This window comes from Dendropsophus ebraccatus, chromosome 12, assembly GCF_027789765.1.
Source record: "Dendropsophus ebraccatus isolate aDenEbr1 chromosome 12, aDenEbr1.pat, whole genome shotgun sequence".
Lineage (NCBI taxonomy): Eukaryota > Metazoa > Chordata > Amphibia > Anura > Hylidae > Dendropsophus > Dendropsophus ebraccatus.
In genome coordinates this window covers 9,833,298-9,854,539 of record NC_091465.1, presented here as the reverse complement: position 1 = coordinate 9,854,539, position 21,242 = coordinate 9,833,298, and the positions used below count along the sequence as shown (strand labels likewise).

The following is a 21,242-nucleotide window of genomic DNA, read 5'->3' as shown; positions in this document are numbered from 1 at the left end:
CAATTAAAGGGGTTATCCTGGATTAGAAGAGCATGGCCGCTTTCTTCCAGAAACAGAACGACTCTTGTCTCCAGATCGGGTGCAGGTTTTGCAACTTGATTCCACTGAATTGAATGAAGCCTGATTGCAAAACCGCACCCAAACCAAACGGAAACCAAGAATTGTTCTGTTTCTGGAAGAAGAAAGCGGTCATATCTTTCTAATCCTTGATAACCCCTTTAAATAAAGCTTCCATATTGAATTACAATGTTGCTGAATATTTTTGTTCACACCCATCGCTGCTATCCTAGTTCTCTCCAGCGCAGACCCGGTATATACTGACTTGTTACGGGTGAGGGGATTCATCCTGGGGATTAATTGGGGGAGGGGGGGGGGTTCCCACCATTAAACCGAACCCACGCTCTTTCCCTAATCTTACACTGACGGCACCTGGAGCCCCTGATGGATTTTTGGGACGGTTAGGCCCTATTCACACATCCTGTTCCTGTCCGCAATTGCGGATCCGCAATAATATAGGACCAATGTATTTCAATGGACCTATACACACATCCGTGTTGTGTACTGGGCTGCAATCCGTTCCGCAAAAAAAAAAGGACAGACCCTAGTACGGACAGTAACTGACACATCCAATACAACTCTATGGGGTCTGTATTTTACTGAAGCAATACGGATGCAATACGGATGCAATACGGACTGAATTTGCGGATTGTATACTGACTGAAATTTGCGGATTGGAAAAATATACTGACGTGTGAATAGACCCTTAATGTACCATTTGCCGCCTGGCTTCCCACAGGGCAGATTACGGTGATGCACATGGTGATCTCTTCCCAGTCTCATGGATTCCCCCGGCTCCCCCTCATAGGTGATTCGGTTTTAACATTTCTAAAGGGAATGAAAGACGACCCTCCTTGAAGTGAGCGAGGAGAGGACTTTGAGAACTCGCTGGCAGTGGAAGGAGCCCGTGGCTGGAATCTCAATGAGGTTACATTATTGCTTGTCTCACTGCAGGCTGGAACATGTGATGGGAGAATCAAAGGCTCCCATATCCCACCAGGGACCCGGCGCCTCATTCCACCATCTCCTCCTTTACATTATTATGCTCTTTGTTGGTGTTGTGAGCCGCGAGTGAAAACCCGGCATCGGGAATACATTCAGCACTTTATAAATGGTGCAACTTTTGTTATCGCTTTGCTCTTTTTCTTCTTCCCCCTTTCGGAGTCTTTTACAGCTCAGCCATCCCAGACGCTTTATTTCAACAATTTATGTTTTCCGCTTTTGTATGATTTGACATTTTTTCCTTTCAGTGCTGACTGTGTTTCCCCCCCCCCCCCCTCCCTCCCTAAAGGTTCAGTAGAGGTTTGACCGCAGTGAGCGGCAGGTGGGGATGGGACTTATCCTTGTGCACATAGAAAACTTACAGGTCATATAGGGGAAGCCTTTACCAATGGGTTTTATCTTTATTTTTTTCTTTTCCAAACTGATTTTAATAAAACAAGAGTTATTCTTTTAGTATAACCAGGGATAGGGCCATGGGGGCCTAAGGTCAGTCTCGAACCCATAGAAGAGCTGCTGTAGAGAAAACTGCTGAAAAACATCCCACTGGTTAATATAGAAAGGTGCCAGATGACACAGGACATGGCAGCTTGCTGTGTATGGGGTCCGCACATGTGACACCTGGGGGCCGCACAAAAGATACGATCAGCTGAGGATCAGTTGTTTTCATGCTTCTCGGCTGATGTTACTTTTTTATGGGTCGATTATTGGCAGAAGTAGCATTTCTAGCTGATTTTGCTCTTCTCCATTGTTACATACTGTTTTGCTACAGTCCTCTCCATTGCTGTGCAGCGGGTCTCTCCTCCATTGTTGCACAGCAGTCCTCTCCTCCATTGTTGTACAGCAGTTTTCTCCCCCATTGTTGAACAGCAGTTTTCTCCTCCATTGTTGTGTAGCAGTCCTCTCCTCCATTGTTGTGTAACAGTCCTCTCCTCCATTGTTGTACAGCAGTTTTCTCCTCCATTGTTGTGCAGCAGTCCTCTTCTCCATTGTTGTGCAGCAGTCCTCTTCTCCATTGTTGTGCAGCAGTCCTCTTCTCCATTGTTGTGCAGCAGTCCTCTTCTCCATTGTTCTCACCTCCACCATACTGTATATTCAGCATTTTGTACTTTTATCTCGGGAATAATTAAGCATAAAGGGTTAATAACCAGCAGGCGTGGAGGGCGCAGACGTTATTGGCACGTACATACTTGTTTCAGTAGCACTCGAGTCTCGGAGGGACCGTCAGGACCCCCACCCACCCCTGTGTCTGGCTTTTATTTACTTTGCTAATAATGGCGGCTCGCCCCCGCGTATTATCATCCGCACAATGAGGTCATGGCTCCTGCTCTTCCCTCCTGTGTCAGGCCGCTCTCTTCATGGCACAGATACATGCGCCCACCACCCTCCTCCCTTTTGTCGGGGGTCTCTCCTGGGAGCAGATAAAAACCCACCGGCAGATTGCGGCTTCTCCATACAAGGCCGTGTTACAGGATCGGCCGCTTGTTAGGAGAAAGCCTTGTCTTGTCTCTCTTCACGCCGATTTCTCTGTGCTACAATGGAATAGCCGTCGCAGGATCTGGAACATCTGGTCGGGGTTGTTCTCGCATTAAGCACATTTTATGTATCCTAGTAAGAAGCCGTAAAGGGGTCACATGTCTGTCACATGTCAGGGATGTTACGTCAGGGGTGTCAAACGCAGCCCTTCCAGCTGTTGCAAAACTACAATTCCCAGCAAGCCTGGACAGCCAAAGCTTCAGTTCTCTATTATCCAAATGCATAAGAGTGCACAAGGATGCGGCCTATTGCACAACCCTTCCCTTTCCTGCACCTTCAAGGAGATTACTAAGGCTTATGGGTAACCTGTCTTGTTCTTGACCCCCTGGGATGCCTTACCAGCGTCCACCAATGGGCTGAGGGGGATGCAAGACCGGATGTGACCCCCCCCAGAGCTCGAGAAGAGACCGGACAGGCATCGTTTCTATGTAACCAAACAACCCTGGTGGGATGATAGGCTTCTTGCTGCATAGGAGCGTCTTTGTTTGGCCCCTTTAAATCTGACATCTTATGTTGAGCCCTGTGTAAGGGATCCAGAGACCTCCAGGAGATTGCAGTGGTCACGCTTGGTTCAGTATGAGCTGAGCGCCTCTGTGAACCCGGCCATCACTTCTAATAAAGTTGTATCACTCGGGACTCAGCTGCAGACGGTAATTACTCAAGACAGTACCATTTTTTTATAGCAGGCAGCTGCCAAATGCTGTTAGCTGCTCATACATGTATATCGAGGTGAGCGGCGGTGGAACATCTCTGCACGCCGTAACAGGAGGCTGCGCTTTATTAGCGTTACCGTACACAAAGCCGATGGCTGAATGAGCTCAGAGCTTACTCATCCCCAGTATAAAGCTGGAGAGGCTTTATCATGGGAGAGCCTGCAATTATGGGGGAATCCTGCGAGGGGTTTGGTGGAGTCCTCCGAAAGCGTCACCGCCTGCCTTATCCTGTACGAGAGCGCCGCTGCCGTCACTAAAACAAACATTTTATGCCACACAAAGCTTGGTGGTGTATGTAAGCCTGAAGGGTGGCCTGTTCTGTTGTGTCTCCCTGTATACTGGGAGCCAATGAATCCACTGTTTACTATAATGGGCCTGAAGCTGTGTAAACGCACCCTTACACGGCCCGATAATTGTAAACGAGCGCCCATCTGCTAGATTGGCGCTTGTTTACTGGACCTATTACACGGCCCGATAATCGTTTAGCAAAGGCTACATGGACATCGTTACAGATGTCCTTGCAGACCTTGCTTAAACTGAATGCATTACCTGTTCATGGTCCAGGGCTCCTCCTGCCCTCTGCTTCTTCCTTGGTCCCACGCGTTCTAGCTTCAGAGCGGCCTTTCTCAGCTGACAGGCCACTCAGCCAATCACTGGCCATGCTGGTCCTGGCCAGTGATCGGCTGAGCCAACTGTCAGCTCTGAAGCTGCAGCGTGCGAGATCCAAGGAGAAGAGGACCGCAAGGGAAGCCCTGGACCATGGACAGGTTATGTATGCGCTTTGCAAATCGTCAGCTGCACCGCGCACCGCTATTACACGTAGCGACATCAGTCGGCGCTCGACAATTATAGGTCCAAACTTTAATCAACGATCAGCCGATGATCGTTATGTTTATTACACGGAAGAATAATTGGCCAGATAGAGCCGATTCAACCGATTATCGTTCCGTGTAATAGGGCACTTAGGAAAGTTTTGACTTGTCTTTACTAAGAATCGGAAAACACGATATTATAAGCTTTTTTGCCATGAGTGTTAGTTTAGCCCTTTGCTGGACACGCAGGGGTTGGCGTGCTGGTGGTGGGGGATACAGAGCTCTGCCCTACATCCCCTCGAACTCCAGCTGACACATACAGGACCTATTTGTTCACCAGTAAGCGGGTCCCGCTCGCTCAGAGGGTCACAGGAAGCGCAGATTAACCTCTTGCCCCTGAAGGGTTACATGTTTGTTCTGCAGATGTGAATAGGACAAAGCACTGCACCTCTCTCCACAGGTACACGTGAATGGTTTATTATTGTAGCCCATGAAATGCCTAGAAGGTTCTATATACTAAACCAATGCACTGTCTGTTCTAGAGTGTTCTGCATTGTTCTATGTAACGCTTCGGTCTGACCTCCAGCCTTATTGTAATAACAATAATAAATGTCATCTATGGGTTATGCAGAAAACAAGGGTCGCTTCTCATTCTCATTGTTTTTGTTTGGTTTCTAAAGTTCCCCTGTCACCGCAAGTCCAGGTCTGTTCGTCGATATGAGTGGCTTTGGGCATCAGTCTTATGTCGGCCTATGGGCTTCTCCAGATGGTTTTGTCCTATAACCCACATGAAATGTAAAGCTGGCCGTACACATAAGATGCATGTACTCTTCATGAGGGGGTTAGCGCTGCCAGACACCTGGTCTGGCCGCTTATCTCGGCAAGAACATAGCGGTCAGGAACGTGCCCAATCCTTACTTATCAAGATATTACATATCCATATGGTCCAAGCAGCACTTGTCTAATGTGTATGGCCAGATTTAGTGTCAGGACTATTATTATTAACATATATATATTTAAGTTTTTTTGTTTTTCCAGTAAAATTCTGCCTGCCTGCATCCACCACTAGGGGGAGCCCACTGAAGACAGATATGCAATCTTTACCATACAGTGCCTCATTCATGCAGTAAGCTTCCTGTGGTTTCTGTAAGCAGCCAGAATTATTACCATTTAAAGGGATTTTCCGATAACATAATGTACAGGTGACAAGGGCACTTTAACCCCTTCTGCCATGGCATGTGATGCTTCCTCCAACACCGTATGGCAGGGACGTTACTTTGCAGCGCTCATTGTCTACATGAGAGGTTGTGTGTTTCTTTTTCTCCCTTCAGCCTTATTCAGCAGCAGCAGAGGATACGGCAGGTATACTGGCTGGATATGGGGGCTTGGGTTGTGTGTGTGTGTCTCTCTCTGACCGTCCCTTCTCTCCCCATTTACTGACACAGGTTTATCTTTTCTCCCTTTAGAGAGTTTTGAGGTGACAGTCACCAAAGAAGGTGATAAAGGGTTCTTTCTATCCTCTTATGACTTATTAACCCACTAACTTTTTTGGTTCTGAAAATGGGGAATCAGCCCTTGACTCCTTCAGCGCCATCCAGTGCGCAGTGTGTGAATTGCTGCTGCGCACTGGCTCTGAAGGGGTTAAACAGAAGATACTCTGATCCCTTTTTAAGATCTTCTGTTTTGACTGTTTTTGTTTTATAATTTTTTTTGTTACATTTAAATTTTTTATTTTAAACTCAAACTGAATTGCTATGTGACCCCCCCATTGGTTAGAAATATCGAGCGTCAGACATCCACATCAGGAAAGAAAAGGGAAATTCTGCCGATTATAACATCACTCTGTCTGTTATAATGGTTATTGTACCAATCTATCTATATATATTCCATCCCTCTATATATACATGTATACTGCACCATTATGAGGAGCACAGCCCATCCCTATATATATACATGTATACTGCACCAGTATCAGGAGCACAGCCCATCCCTCTATATATACATGTATATACTGCACCAGTATGAGGAGCACAGCCCATCCCTCTATACATGTATACTGCACCAGTATGAGGAGCACAGCCCATCCCTCTATATATACATATATACTGCACCAGTATCAGGAGCACAGCCCATCCCTCTATATATACATGTATACTGCACCAGTATGAGGAGCACAGCCCATCCCTCTATATATACATGTATACTGCACCATTATGAGGAGCACAGCCCATCCCTCTATATATACATGTATACTGCACCAGTATCAGGAGCACAGCCCATCCCTCTATATATACATGTATATACTGCACCAGTATGAGGAGCACAGCCCATCCCTCTATATATACATGTATACTGCACCAGTATCAGGAGCACAGCCCATCCCTCTATATATACATGTATACTGCACCAGTATGAGGAGCACAGCCCATCCCTCTATATATACATGTATACTGCACCAGTATCAGGAGCACAGCCCATCCCTCTATATATACATGTATACTGCACCAGTATGAGGAGCACAGCCCATCCCTCTATATATACATGTATACTGCACCATTATGAGGAGCACAGCCCATCCCTCTATATATACATGTATACTGCACCAGTATCAGGAGCACAGCCCATCCCTCTATATATACATGTATATACTGCACCAGTATGAGGAGCACAGCCCATCCCTCTATATATACATGTATACTGCACCAGTATGAGGAGCACAGCCCATCCCTCTATATATACATGTATATACTGCGCCAGTATGAGGAGCACAGCCCATCCCTCTATATATACATGTATACTGCACCATTATGAGGAGCACAGCCCATCCCTCTATATATACATGTATACTGCACCAGTATCAGGAGCACAGCCCATCCCTCTATATATACATGTATATACTGCACCAGTATGAGGAGCACAGCCCATCCCTCTATATATACATGTATACTGCACCAGTATCAGGAGCACAGCCCATCCCTCTATATATACATGTATACTGCCCCAGTATGAGGAGCACAGCCCATCCCTCTATATATACATATATACTGCACCAGTATCAGGAGAACAGCCCATCCCTCTATATATACATGTATACTGCACCAGTATGAGGAGCACAGCCCATCCCTCTATATATACATGTATACTGCACCAGTATGAGGAGCACAGCCCATCCCTCTATATATACATGTATACTGCACCAGTATGAGGAGCACAGCCCATCCCTCTATATATACATGTATACTGCACCAGTATCAGGAGCACAGCCCATTCCTCTATATATATATATATATATATACATGTATACTGCACCAGTATCAGGAGCACAGCCCATCCCTCTATATATACATGTATAATGCACCAGTATCAGGAGCACAGCTCATCCTTCTATATATACATGTATACTGCACCAGTATGAGGAGCACAGCCCATCCCTCTATATATAAATGTATACTGCGCCAGTATGAGGAGCACAGCTCATCCCTCTATATATACATGTATACTGCCCCAGTATGAGAAGCACAGCCCATCCCTCTATATATACATGTATACTGCGCCAGTATGAGGAGCACAGCTCATCCCTCTATATATACATGTATACTGCACCAGTATGAAGAGCACAGCCCATCCCTCTATATATATACATGTATACTGCACCAGTATGAAGTGCACAGCCCATCCCTCTATATATATACATGTATACTGCACCAGTATGAGGAGCACAGCCCATCCCTCTATATATACATGTATACTGCACCAGTATGAGGAGCACAGCCCATCCCTCTATATATAAATGTATACTGCGCCAGTATGAGGAGCACAGCTCATCCCTCTATATATACATGTATACTGCACCAGTATGAAGAGCACAGCCCATCCCTCTATATATACATGTATACTGCACCAGTATGAGGAGCACAGCCCATCCCTCTATATATACATGTATACTGCACCAGTATGAGGAGCACAGCCCATCCCTCTATATATACATGTATACTGCACCAGTATCAGGAGCACAGCCCATCCCTCTATATATACATGTATACTGCACCAGTATCAGGAGCACAGCCCATCCCTCTATATATACATGTATACTGCACCAGTATAAGCACAGCCCATCCCTCTATATATACATGTATACTGCACCAGTGTGAGGAGCACAGCCCATCCCTCTATATATATATACATGTATATACTGCACCAGTATGAGGAGCACAGCCCATCCCTCTATATATACATGTATACTGCACCAGTATGAGGAGCACAGCCCATCCCTCTATATATACATGTATACTGCACCATTATGAGGAGCACAGCCCATCCCTCTATATATACATGTATACTGCACCAGTATGAGGAGCACAGCCAATCCCTCTATATATACATGTATATAATGCACCAGTATCAGGAGCACAGCCTATCCCTCTATATATACATGTATACTGCGCCAGTATGAGGAGCACAGCCCATCCCTCTATATATACATGTATACTGCACCAGTATTGGGAGCACAGCCCATCCCTCTATATATACATGTATACTGCACCAGTATGAGGAGCACAGCCAATCCCTCTATATATACATGTATATAATGCACCAGTATCAGGAGCACAGCCTATCCCTCTATATATACATGTATACTGCGCCAGTATGAGGAGCACAGCCCATCCCTCTATATATACATGTATACTGCACCAGTATTGGGAGCACAGCCCATCCCTCTATATATACATGTATACTGCACCAGTATGAGAAGCACAGCCCATCCCTCTATATATACATGTATACTGCGCCAGTATGAGGAGCACAGCCCATCCCTCTATATATACATGTATACTGCACCAGTATTGGGAGCACAGCCCATCCCTCTATATATACATGTATACTGCACCAGTATGAGGAGCACAGCCCATCCCTCTATATATACATGTATACTGCACCAGTATGAGGAGCACAGCCCATCCATCTATATATACATGTATACTGCACCAGTATCAGAAGCACAGCCCATCCCTCTATATACATGTATATACTGCACCAGTATGAGGAGCACAGCCCATCCCTCTATATATACATGTATACTGCACCCGTATGAGGAGCACAGCCCATCCCTATATATAATCCCTATATATATATATATACATGTATACTGCACCAGTATCATGAGCACAGCCCATCCCTCTATATATACATGTATACTGCACCAGTATGAGGAGCACAGCCCATCCCTCTATATATACATGTATATACTGCACCAGTATGAGGAGCACAGCCCATCCCTCTATATATACATATATACTGCACCAGTATCAGGAGAACAGCCCATCCCTCTATATATACATGTATACTGCACCAGTATGAGAAGCACAGCCCATCCCTCTATATATACATGTATACTGCACCAGTATGAGGAGCACAGCCCATCCCTCTATATATACATGTATACTGCACCAGTATGAGAAGCACAGCCCATCCCTCTATATATACATGTATATACTGCACCAGTATGAGGAGCACAGCCCATCCCTCTATATATACATGTATACTGCACCAGTATGAGGAGCACAGCCCATCCCTCTATATATATATACATGTATACTGCACCAGTATCAGGAGCACAGCCCATCTCTCTATACATGTATACTGCACCAGTATGAGGAGCACAGCCCATCCCTCTATATATACATGTATATACTGCACCAGTATGAGGAGCACAGCCCATCCCTCTATATATACATGTATATACTGCACCAGTATCAGGAGCACAGCCTATCCCTCTATATATACATGTATATACTGCACCAGTATGAGGAGCACAGCCTATCCCTCTATATATACATGTATACTGCACCAGTATGAGTACAGCCCATCCCTCTCTCTATACATGTATACTGCACCAGTATCAGGAGAACAGCCCATCCCTCTATATATACATGTATACTGCACCAGTATCAGGAGAACAGCCCATCCCTCTATATATACATGTATACCTCACCAGTATGAGCACAGCCCATCCCTCTATATATACATGTATATACTGCACCAGTATGAGGAGCACAGCCCATCCCTCTATATATACATGTATACTGCACCAGTATCAGGAGCACAGCCCATCCCTCTATATATACATGTATACTGCACCAGTATGAGGAGCACAGCCCATCCCTCTATATATACATGTATACTGCACCAGTATGAGGAGCACAGCCAATCCCTCTATATATACATGTATACTGCACCAGTATGAGGAGCACAGCCCATCCCTCTATATATACATGTATACTGCACCAGTATATGGAGCACAGCCCATCCCTCTATATATACATGTATATACTGCACCAGTATGAGGAGCACAGCCCATCCCTCTATATATACATGTATACTGCACCAGTATGAGGAGCACAGCCCATCCCTCTATATATACATGTATACTGCACCAGTATGAGGAGCACAGCCCATCCCTCTATATATACATGTATACTGCACCAGTATGAGGAGCACAGCCCATCCCTCTATATATACATGTATATACTGCACCAGTATGAGGAGCACAGCCCATCCCTCTATATATACATGTATATACTGCACCAGTATGAGGAGCACAGCCCATCCCTCTATATATACATGTATACTGCGCCAGTATGAGGAGCACAGCCCATCTCTCTATACATACATGTATATACTGCACCAGTATGAGGAGCACAGCCCATCCCTCTATATATACATATATACTGCACCAGTATCAGGAGAACAGCCCATCCCTCTATATATACATGTATACTGCACCAGTATGAGGAGCACAGCCCATCCCTCTATATATACATGTATACTGCCCCAGTATGAGAAGCACAGCCCATCCCTCTATATATACTTGTATACTGCACCAGTATGAGAAGCACAGCCCATCCCTCTATATATACATGTATACTGCACCAGTATGAGGAGCACAGCCTATCCCTCTATATATACATGTATACTGCCCCAGTATGAGAAGCACAGCCCATCCCTCTATATATACATGTATATACTGCACCAGTATGAGAAGCACAGCTATATTTATCTATATATACATGTATACTGCCCCAGTATGAGAAGCACAGCTATTTCTATCTATATATACATGTATACTGCCCCAGTATGAGAAGCACAGCTATATCTATCTATATATACACTCTTTCCTCTCTGCAGTGTATCATCTTCTATCCAGTCTTATTACATCGTCCATAGTGAAGCTTAGACGCCATATAATAGGTTGTCATCGTGATGTCTTAATCTGCTTAGTTTATAAGATCAACCAGAATCTATGAATATCTAGAAGCCATTCGTGTATCAGCGCTCCAGCTCACACAGCATGTCCTCCATGTAGATGAGATCCAGGCATAGATCAGCGTCCATCACTTCTGCAGGATGAGTCCACCCAATCCTTGCTGAGACTTGCAGTGCCACTACACCCAGACAGCTGCTGTCTCTTGTATGTGAGCTGCTCATATACACACAGAGGCGCCATCTGTTATACATTTCCATAGAGGTGACGCTCAGACACACAGTCTATCTGCACGCTCCCTCTCGTATATACATCCCTATATAAATCCCTATTTCTAGGTGTATTCCTCAGCCGCACATACACCACTCCTGACATGGATGTCTGAGCTGGCGGATATTTCTGTTTTCCTCCCATGAATTTTTTTGCACTTGATTCCCTAATTTTAGCCAGGTTCATTGCACAGGAAGACTTAATCTGATTGACTTACTTGTCTTTTTTATCCCGACCCATGAAACCAATCTTATTGGTAATGAAGTATCCACCATTGAGTGGTGCCGGAGCTGAAGCTTTCTCCATCTCTCACCCAGCTCTGCTTTATAACCTCTAACATTGCCCGGCTCCCTGGCATCAGCACCAGCCGCCTCGGCTGCATGCCCTTCTATTAGTTTCTCTCTTTTTTTTTTTTTTTCTTCCTTTTCTTTTTTGTTGTATTTTTTTTTTTTTTAGTGTAAATCTCGAGTTCTCCTGTGAAATGCCTGTCTACATATATATATCTTTTATTTTTCTCTCTATCCTGCATGAATGGATGCCAGAGACTGATCTTGCTTGTGAGGCAGGCACCTGCAGTCCCCGGACTCACCCCATCTATAAAGCACAGTGCTTCTGCCTTGTCCACAGACCCTCACAACCCCCCCCCCCCCCCCCCCCCCTGGCTGCCGACTCGTCATATTTTATTTCTTTCTTTTGATTATGTTTCAATATCCTCCGTTGATATTTCTCACCCTGTTGTGTGCACGACATTAACCCTTTTTCTGCCCGCTTGCTCCTGTTTATGGGCTTGACAGATTTGGGCAGTGAAAGGGTTAAGCGTAGCCAGTTTCTGATAGTAACTATTGTTTTCTTCTTTCTTTTGTTCATGACGTTTTCAGGGGAGATCTGCGGCTTTAAGATTCATGACCAAGATGTTCCGTTCGAGGCCATGGTGGTGGACAAGTCCACGGGCGAGGGAGTCATTCGCTCCACTGAGAAGCTGGATTGTGAACTGCAGAAAGACTACACTTTTACTATTCAAGCCTACGACTGCGGCAAAGGACCAGACGGCTCCAACGCAAAGAAATCCCACAAGTAAGAACGCCAATGGGATTAAAGGGATGTTATGTCCTATTAGCCATTAGCCTGTTATGCCATATGGATCGAGGTGAGAATACCCCTATAAGGAAAGAAAGTCAAACTTTTCATTTGTCCTACAGCCAGCGATGGTGGACAGACTGCAGGGGGCCTCAGACGTCCTTGATCTGATGGGATCAGATGGGACCTGTATCTAGGGGACACTTACAGCTCATCCCATGGATAGGTCATAAGTTTCCCACATGTGTATATTAAGCGTACGCTTCTCCCCTCTCCTCCTGCTCATGGGAGTCTCTGCACTTGGACCTCCACCAATTAAAATTTTTTACACTTCACTGTGACATATTGTATAGAGAAAGAGAGATGTCAACCATCGCCGTGTTCAGAGCTTGTTATGTTACTGGGATGCATGCTGGGTAACTGATAATTTCTTAAAGGAGATGTCCAGCAAAAATTTTTATGAAGGAATGTATTGCCCCCCAAAAGTTATACAAATCACCAATATACACTTATTATGGGAAATGCTTATAAAGTTCTTTTTTCCCTGCATTTAATACTGCATCAAGGCTTCACTTCCTGGATAAAATGGTGATGTCACGACCCGACTCCCAGAGCTGTGCGGGCTGTGGCTGCTGAAGAGGATGATGGCAGAGAGATGCTCAGTGTCCCTCCAGTGCCCTGTGTCCCTCAGTGTCCCCCTACCATCATCCTCTCCAGCAGCCACAGCCCGCACAGCTCTGGGAGTCGGGTCGTGACATCACCATTTTATCCAGGAAGTAACATCATCATGTTATCCAGGAAGTGATACCTTGATGTAGAAGTAAGTGCAGGGAAAAAAGAACTTTTATAAGCATTTCCCGTAATAAGTGTATATTGGTGATTTGTATAACTTTTGGGGGGCAATACAATACTTTAATAAAAATTTTCGCCGGACTTCTCCTTTAAAGGGGAACTCTGGTGAATGTTTTTTGTTTTTGTTTTTTCAGATCAGCTGGTGTCAGAAAATTATATAGACTTGTAATGTGCTCCTGTTTAAAAATCTCCAGTATTCAGTAGTTATCTACTGCTGTATGTCCTGCAGGAAGTGGTGTATTCTCTCCAGTGTGACACAGTGCTCTCTGCTGCCACCTCTGTCCATGTCAGTAACTGTCCAGAGCAGCAGTAAATCCCCATAGAAATTCTCTCCTGCTCTGGACAGTTCCTGACATTTTATACACAATAGTTCCAATGGACACTCTAAATATATACATATCAGAGTTAATTTCCCTTTATATTTTAGTCCACAATACCATACTTTAATTATAGCCCCTATACACTATAATTCATACACCGCAAGGCTATAGTTTTAACAATTTTTATTATCATGATTATAAAATCTACAACATAAATAAGTATAGTGCAAAAAGGATCCAGTAAAAAATGACAGCCCAAATCCACAGTATTTAACATCTCATATTAATATATACACATAATAGTAAGCATTGGAATCACTATTCATAAACATGCAGTGTATCCGCATGGCCTCCTAGGTGCCCTACGCATCAATATGCATCACCTGTTGCTACTATAAGCTCTAAATCAAACATATGCCTACCCATGGTGGCTGTAGTGTCACTAACCCAGACGCACGTTTCGCGCTCTTTCGCTTTCTCAAGGGGCGTCATTTACTGTTCTAGCTGATCAATGGCGTCTCTGTGCACGGCAGCAGCTCAGGTGGAAACCAAAGTGAAGAAATTGATTCTCACAATATATGCTGAAGGGCCAAAGGTTGTAATTTACTTCTATTAAAAAAATCCAGTCTTCCAGTTCTTATCAGCTGCTGTATGTCCTGCAGGAAGTGGTGTATTATTTCCAGTTTGCAGTGCAGGAGAGGTTTTCTATGGGGAGTTGCTGCTGCTCTGGACAGTTCCTGACATGGACAGAGGTGGCAGCAGAGAGCACTGTGTCACACTGGAGAGAATACACCACTTCCTGCAGGACAAACAGGAGCTGATAAGTACTGGAAGACTGGAGATTTTAAAATAGAATTAAATTACAAATCTATATAACTCTGACACCAGCTGATTTGAAAGACAATTGCACCTGAGTTCCCCTTTTAATGCAGTCTACCTGGATATATGATGAATAAAAGGTACATACAGCATCTGCTTGAATCCTAATCTGTGATCTTATTAATCCAAAAACACAAGGCCAACATTGCAACCCTCTTTATCATGCTTGTTACATCGACATATTGCCTTCTTTGTATCTTTATGTATGTTAATAAGCTTACAATGTAGCATTCTGTTTGGACATTTTCTTCTTAATGTGTTAAAGGTATATTTTCATGAGGGAGATTTTAAGGATTTCCATCACAGTCGCTTCGTAGGAGCAAATTAACGATATTTACAGACCTCGATGTCAGACACTTAGTGAACCCCATTGACTTTAATGGGGTCCCCAGGGATGGGCAACCTTCGTCTCTCCAGCTGTTGCAAAACTACAATTCCCATCATGCCTGGACAGCCAAAGCTTTAGCTTTGGCTGTCCAGACATGATGGGAATTGTAGTTTTACAACAGCTGGAGGGCTGAAGGTTCCCCATCTCTGCAGAAACACATAGACAGAGACAGTTCACTTTCTAGCCGCCTGTCTGTATCATTAAAGGGTCATCATCGTGACCCCATCCCTTACTGTAAAATAAAATGGCCATGCATATTTAATGCGGGGCATGATGCCGACAGTCAGCAACCGCTGTGGAACCTCCGTCCGTCATCAATGTTTTAGAGGTCGTTTTCTGAAGCTTGTAAAGTAATTTATGTACATAATTTACTACACGATTCTGCCTAGATTTTGCTCACTTCAGTTGCCGGCAGCAGAATCACATGTCTGTCTGCACTGTGACAGGTTCGCTCATTGATGTAAGGATAAAGCTTTGGCTTTGCAGGCATGATGGGAATTGTAGTTTTGCAACAACTGAAGGGCGATGGTTCCCTATCCGTAATGTAAGAGCTGTCTTGTCAATCCAGTGTCTTCAAATCCAATATAATTTCTATCTTTGCCTTCGATTTACAAGCCATTTTAAAGGGGTATTCCACTAAAACATAACTTTTGATATGTTGCTGCCCATGGTGAGACAAACAATTCCTTCCAATTCCTACCCCAATTCTGAGCTGCTGCTTTCTGCTTAAGACACAAAAATCTGTGTGTGAAGTTTTTCCTCTGTCTCCCCCTCCTCCCCTCTTCCTTCTGAGACAGCTGATATAAACAAGGGAGGAGGAGGGTTAGACAGAGAGAGAGGCTCACACACTAATTTTTGTGTCTTAAGCAGAAAGCAGCAGCTCAGAATGGGGGGAAGGAGACTGGATAGAGTATAACAAGTATGGAAGGAATTGTTAGTCTCACCATGGGCAGCAACATATCGGAAGTTATCTTTAAGGGGAATACCCCTTTAAAGTGGTTATCCTTAAATTAAAGGCTATGGGTCTGAGCACTGGGACTCCCACCAGTCACAAAAACAGGGCTCTTACCCTATGTTATATTGCTTGCCCTGTTATTGGTGTAAGATAAATGTGCGCCCTGGTGTTACTGCTCCTTCACAGTCGCATTGTAGAGTCTTGGTCCTGAGGTTTCGTGTAACAGAGGATCAGTCCCTATGTGGCTCCCGCTCCCCCGAGGCTCCTTTTTCCAGTTATTAGGCGTCCTGCATTAAGTTCCATCGCAGCTGATCTAACCTCAATTATGTTATTACCTCGCTGCAGGGCAACCGTGCACATCCAGGTGAATGACGTGAACGAATACGCTCCAGTGTTCAAGGAGAAGTCCTACAAAGCCACGGTCATCGAGGGAAAGAAGTACGACAATATCCTGAAGGTGGAAGCTGTGGATGCCGACTGCTCCCCACAGTTCAGCCAGATCTGCAGCTATGAAATTGTGACTCCTGATGTCCCCTTCACTATCGACAAAGACGGTAAGGTCCCCATCACCACAACTGTATCCGCTGCTGCAAATGGGCACCAACCGGCAAGATCTCGCTGCGGTGCCTGTACAAGACATGAGAAATTACTTAGCCGGGCCACACAAACAATTGCTGTGTTGTTCATGTGGCCATTTACATTCATTGTTATTTGTAGTACGTTTCCTGTTTACATAGAGAGATGTGCGGTCCTATACCAATGAATTTTACGGCCACTCAAAAGATCCAATCGACCAACGAGCGGACCTTCTCCTGCTCTTTGGCTAATCGATGTCACTTTTTACTCTGACCAATTTAAATAAGAGACTTGTCTCTAGGCAATGGGCTGCCTAGCAACTGAGCCTGGAGTTGCCTGCTTGATTTATTGGACTGGTTACTAGGGAGAAGGTTTCCTAGGAACTGAGACCGGTTGTTAAGCGATGCCCACCTAGCAACCAGACTGTCAGATTGTAGATTGGTGATGTAGTTGCTTGGCAACAGTCACGGGGTGTCACTCCCATTAGTCTGTGTTATTATACAGATTCCAATAGGGAATGTTTACACGGTCACATACATTAAAGGGGTTGTCTATCTTTATTGGTGTATCCTGTTAATGGAGAGGATTGCTGTTATAGAACGTGTCTTCATAACTTGCCCTGTCCTGCCGTACACAGACCACCCATCCTTATGAAAGGATTCTGTGTAATACTGCGCTTCCCCTGTGGTGGGAAGGCCTTACTGGAAGATCTCCTTGCAGATCAGAGCTGATCGACCTCCAATCTCTATTGGTTAACTTATTAACAGGGGGCATTTATAGCAGATAGGAGCTGATAGATCTGGTATAGTGTTCAGACATGGCCTCCCATGATCATGGGGGTGGTTTCCTGCTTACGTGGAATTGTCTCACCCATAAGGATAGGAACTTCTCCGGTGCCAACCATGTTATTTTTCCCATTATTGTGACACTATACGTTTACAGTAACGCCTCGTGACCTGTTCTGCCGCAGGTTACATCAAGAACACAGAGAAGCTGAATTATGGAAAAGATCGCCAGTATAAGCTCACAGTCACCGCCTATGACTGCGGCAAGAAGAGGGCCAGTGAGGACATATTGGTCAAGATCAACATTAAACCAACATGTAAAGCAAGTTGGCAAGGTGGGTCATTTGTAAGTCATAGCTGGCATCTCTGCTTCTTAGCTTTGAGCAGGGTTTGACGTTAAAAGTAAAGTAAAATTTGGTGCAATGGGCATATTATGAGAAGCAGGGAGTGATGCTCAGTACCGTCTGCATTTCCCTTATAGGTTGGAGTAAGAGGATAGAGTACGAGCCTGGCACTGGATCTTTGGCGCTGTTCCCTGGAATGCATCTGGAGACGTGCGATGAGCCCATTACCTCCATTCAGGCCACAGTACAACTGGAAACCAGTCACATCGGCAAGGGGTGTGATCGCGATACCTATTCTGAGAAGTCCATTCACAGGCTGTGCGGTGAGAGCCACAAGCTGCTTTATTTGGATTTTAGGCTATTGGATAACTAGCATTAGCAATGGGCATTTATATTGATGGGCAATCCCTAGGATTGGCCATTCGTCACCCAGCAGTCTTGCCAATCAACAAAACCATGGCTAGGGCATATACATCTTGAACAGGGCCAGAAGCAGATGGTTTAGTTCATTGTGCATTGGCCATGCCGGTCTGCTGCAGCTCAGCTCTCATTCATTTCAATGGGAGCTTGTCAGCAATAACGCGGCACGGCCATTTTGCAGTGAACGGAATCAGCGGCTTTCGACCTCATTCACTGTGTATATACGAGTGCCAAGATTCTGCCAATCAGCTGACTGATCGATCAGACATTGGAACCTATTCTGAAAATATACCAAAATATACCATCAGTGTAACAATTTTATCAATTTCCTTTATGTTTAGAGTTTTTACAGTGATTATATGATGATAGCATGTTACATGAAGTCATGTCCTTATATTGTATGTTACTATAGGCGCCTCTTCCAGCACCGCTGAGCTTCTGCCTCCTCCCAGCACCACCGCCAACTGGACCATGGGGCTGTCCACAGATAATGGCCATGACAGCGATCAGGTGTTTGAGTTCAATGGCACACAAGCCGTCAAGATTCCTGATGGGATTGTGACTACCGACCTGAAAGAGCCATTTGTCATATCTGTGTGGATGAGGCACGGACCAGGAGGACGCGACAAGGAGACCATCCTGTGTAATTCTGACAAGACAGGTAGGTTTATAGCAAAGACGCACATAACACATGACTGTACACATAGAATCTATAAGTAATTCAGCATCCAGGCAGCCTCTGACTTCAAAAGTGGATCTTGTAGTTCCACAATAGTTGAAGTCCTTGAGCGTCACATATCTCTGATGAGGTAGGAAGCTGCATTATGATAACCACATAATGTAGTGACGCCTTTGTAAATCTATCCAGGCTCCAGCATATTGATGTGCCGTATGGCACAGATTGATTTCTGTTTCCATGACGAGTTGCTAGCATCAGAGGGCTGGATACTGCAATGCAGCAACTATCTGTCAGCCGCCCTTATTGACTTTGGGTCTGTATAATGACCCCTCTTATACCGTGTGTCATAATGTGTGCAGTCATTGATGGAGCGGACTATGGGACCTGCTTCTCTCCCTATTATGTACTATATAGATGTTCTTTATGTCAGTAGCATCAGATGTCTTAATGCAGGGATGGAGAACCTTCATCCCACCAGCTGTGGCAAAGCTACAATTCCCATCATGCCAGGACACAAAGGCTGTTCAGGCATAATTGGAATTGTAGTTTTGAAACAGCTGGAGGAAGGAAGGTTTCTCATCCCTGGTAGCGATTAAAGTGAGAGTTCAGCAAAAAAAAAATCACTTTCAAATCAATTAATGCCAAAAATTGGTTATTTACTTTTGTTTAAAAATCTCCAGTCTTCCAGTACTTACCAGCTGCTGTATGTCTTGCAGAAAGTGGTGTATTCTTTCCAGTGTGACACAGTGCTCTCTGCTGCCACCTCTGTCCATGTCAGGAACTGTCCAGAGCAGCAGCAACTCCCCATAGAAAACCTCTCCTGCATATTGTGTGTGTGTACAGTATGATGATTCCATCCATAAACCCCATTTGCGTAGAAAAGGTTGAGTTGAGCCAGCGCCATATGCTAAAACCTTTTCAAAATGGAAAGATGAGTTTACTGCAGTTATATACTCATTTTCCGGAGGGAGGTTACAAGTTTTCCAGTATCTGGCTAACACTATTTTTGCATGTATGAATAGTAGACAAGCTAATGGTCTGATTGTGGGAGGAATAGAGTGGGTATCCAAGAAAAGAAGGATCATGTGGGGCCCCAGGGGCAGCTGCACCTGTAGTACTCTATTAATGATTGTAATACATGAGTTCCAATACGGTTTCACTATAGGGCACTGCCAAAGTAGATGGAAGAGCGTACGGCGGTCACCACAATTCCTCCAGCATTTGTCTGATGTTCCTGGGTAGATATGAGACAGTTTTGTGGGTGTGTAGTACCATTGCAAGATGGTTTTTTTTAGCAGATTCTATATGGGTGCTACATGTGAAGGTTTTATGTATAACAGAGAAGGCTGCTTGCCAATCTTTGTCACTAAATTGCCGGCCCAGCGCCCGCTCCCAAGTACACAAGGGCGGTATTTTTGTAAAGGACGTCAGGTTATTTAGTTGCTCATATATAGCACGCAGGCCTTTTTTGTTAGAAAATAAGAATAAAAATACTGTTTTCTCCGCAATCATCATACTGTACACACACACAATAAGCAGCTCACATATGGGCTTTGAGGAAATGTGCATTATATTATAATATATTATTTTTCTCTCTTTACCTTGTATATTATCTCTACTGACAAACCAGTATACTTTACACGTATTTTCTCAGGAGGTGCTACACCTAATGTCATTCTACCATGCTGATTGTATGTTACCACAATTTTATATCTATATAATATACCGAATGTTATTCCTGTTGTTTCTAAACGTTAACTATACTGTTGGCACTAAAGTCAGTGCTTATAGATTTTCTCTTTTGTAATTTGTTCTTAAAAAACCTAATAAAAACATTGAACCAGAAAACCTCTCCTGCACTCCAAACTGGAAACAATACACCACTTCCTGCAGGACATACAGCAGCTGATAAGTACTGGAAGACTGGATATTTTTTTAATAGAAGTAAATTACAACCTTTGGCTCTCCAGAATATATTGTGAGTGCATTTACTAAGAAGCTTGGGTAAGGCAGAATCCAATCAATTTCTTCACTTTGGTTTCCACCTGAGCTGCTGCGGTGCACAGAGACGCCATTGATCAGCTAGAACAGTAATGGAGGAGCACAGAGACCTGTTGTCTTTGGGAAGTGAAATGTAACCTGGCTGTATCACTGCCCTCTAGAAATAGATGTTTTCTTTTTCTTTTCTTTTTTTTAAATAAAAATAAAGCTCTGCGCCTCTGGTGGATATCAGCGGCATGAGACCAGGTCTTAGCAAACTCATTTTTGTTGCCAACTGGTTAGAATAGCTCTCTCCGCCCCTATAACTCCTATTGAAAA

The 21,242-nt window shown here is 44.4% G+C and overlaps 1 protein-coding gene across 4 annotated transcripts in view; it reads left to right on the top strand.

The window, feature by feature from the left end:
* Positions 1 to 21,242, top strand: part of CLSTN1 (calsyntenin 1) — a 76,852-nt gene that overhangs the window by 36,272 nt on the left and 19,338 nt on the right. For 2 of the 4 annotated variants that reach the window (XM_069949096.1, XM_069949093.1), the window contains exons 3-8: positions 5,584 to 5,613; positions 12,527 to 12,722; positions 16,465 to 16,673; positions 17,666 to 17,815; positions 17,962 to 18,147; positions 18,657 to 18,905. In XM_069949096.1, the coding sequence (XP_069805197.1) occupies positions 5,584 to 5,613; positions 12,527 to 12,722; positions 16,465 to 16,673; positions 17,666 to 17,815; positions 17,962 to 18,147; positions 18,657 to 18,905 (1,020 nt within the window). The remainder of the gene's footprint in view (positions 1 to 5,583; positions 5,614 to 12,526; positions 12,723 to 16,464; positions 16,674 to 17,665; positions 17,816 to 17,961; positions 18,148 to 18,656; positions 18,906 to 21,242) is intronic. The other 2 variants (XM_069949095.1, XM_069949097.1) reach the window with 1 other exon arrangement.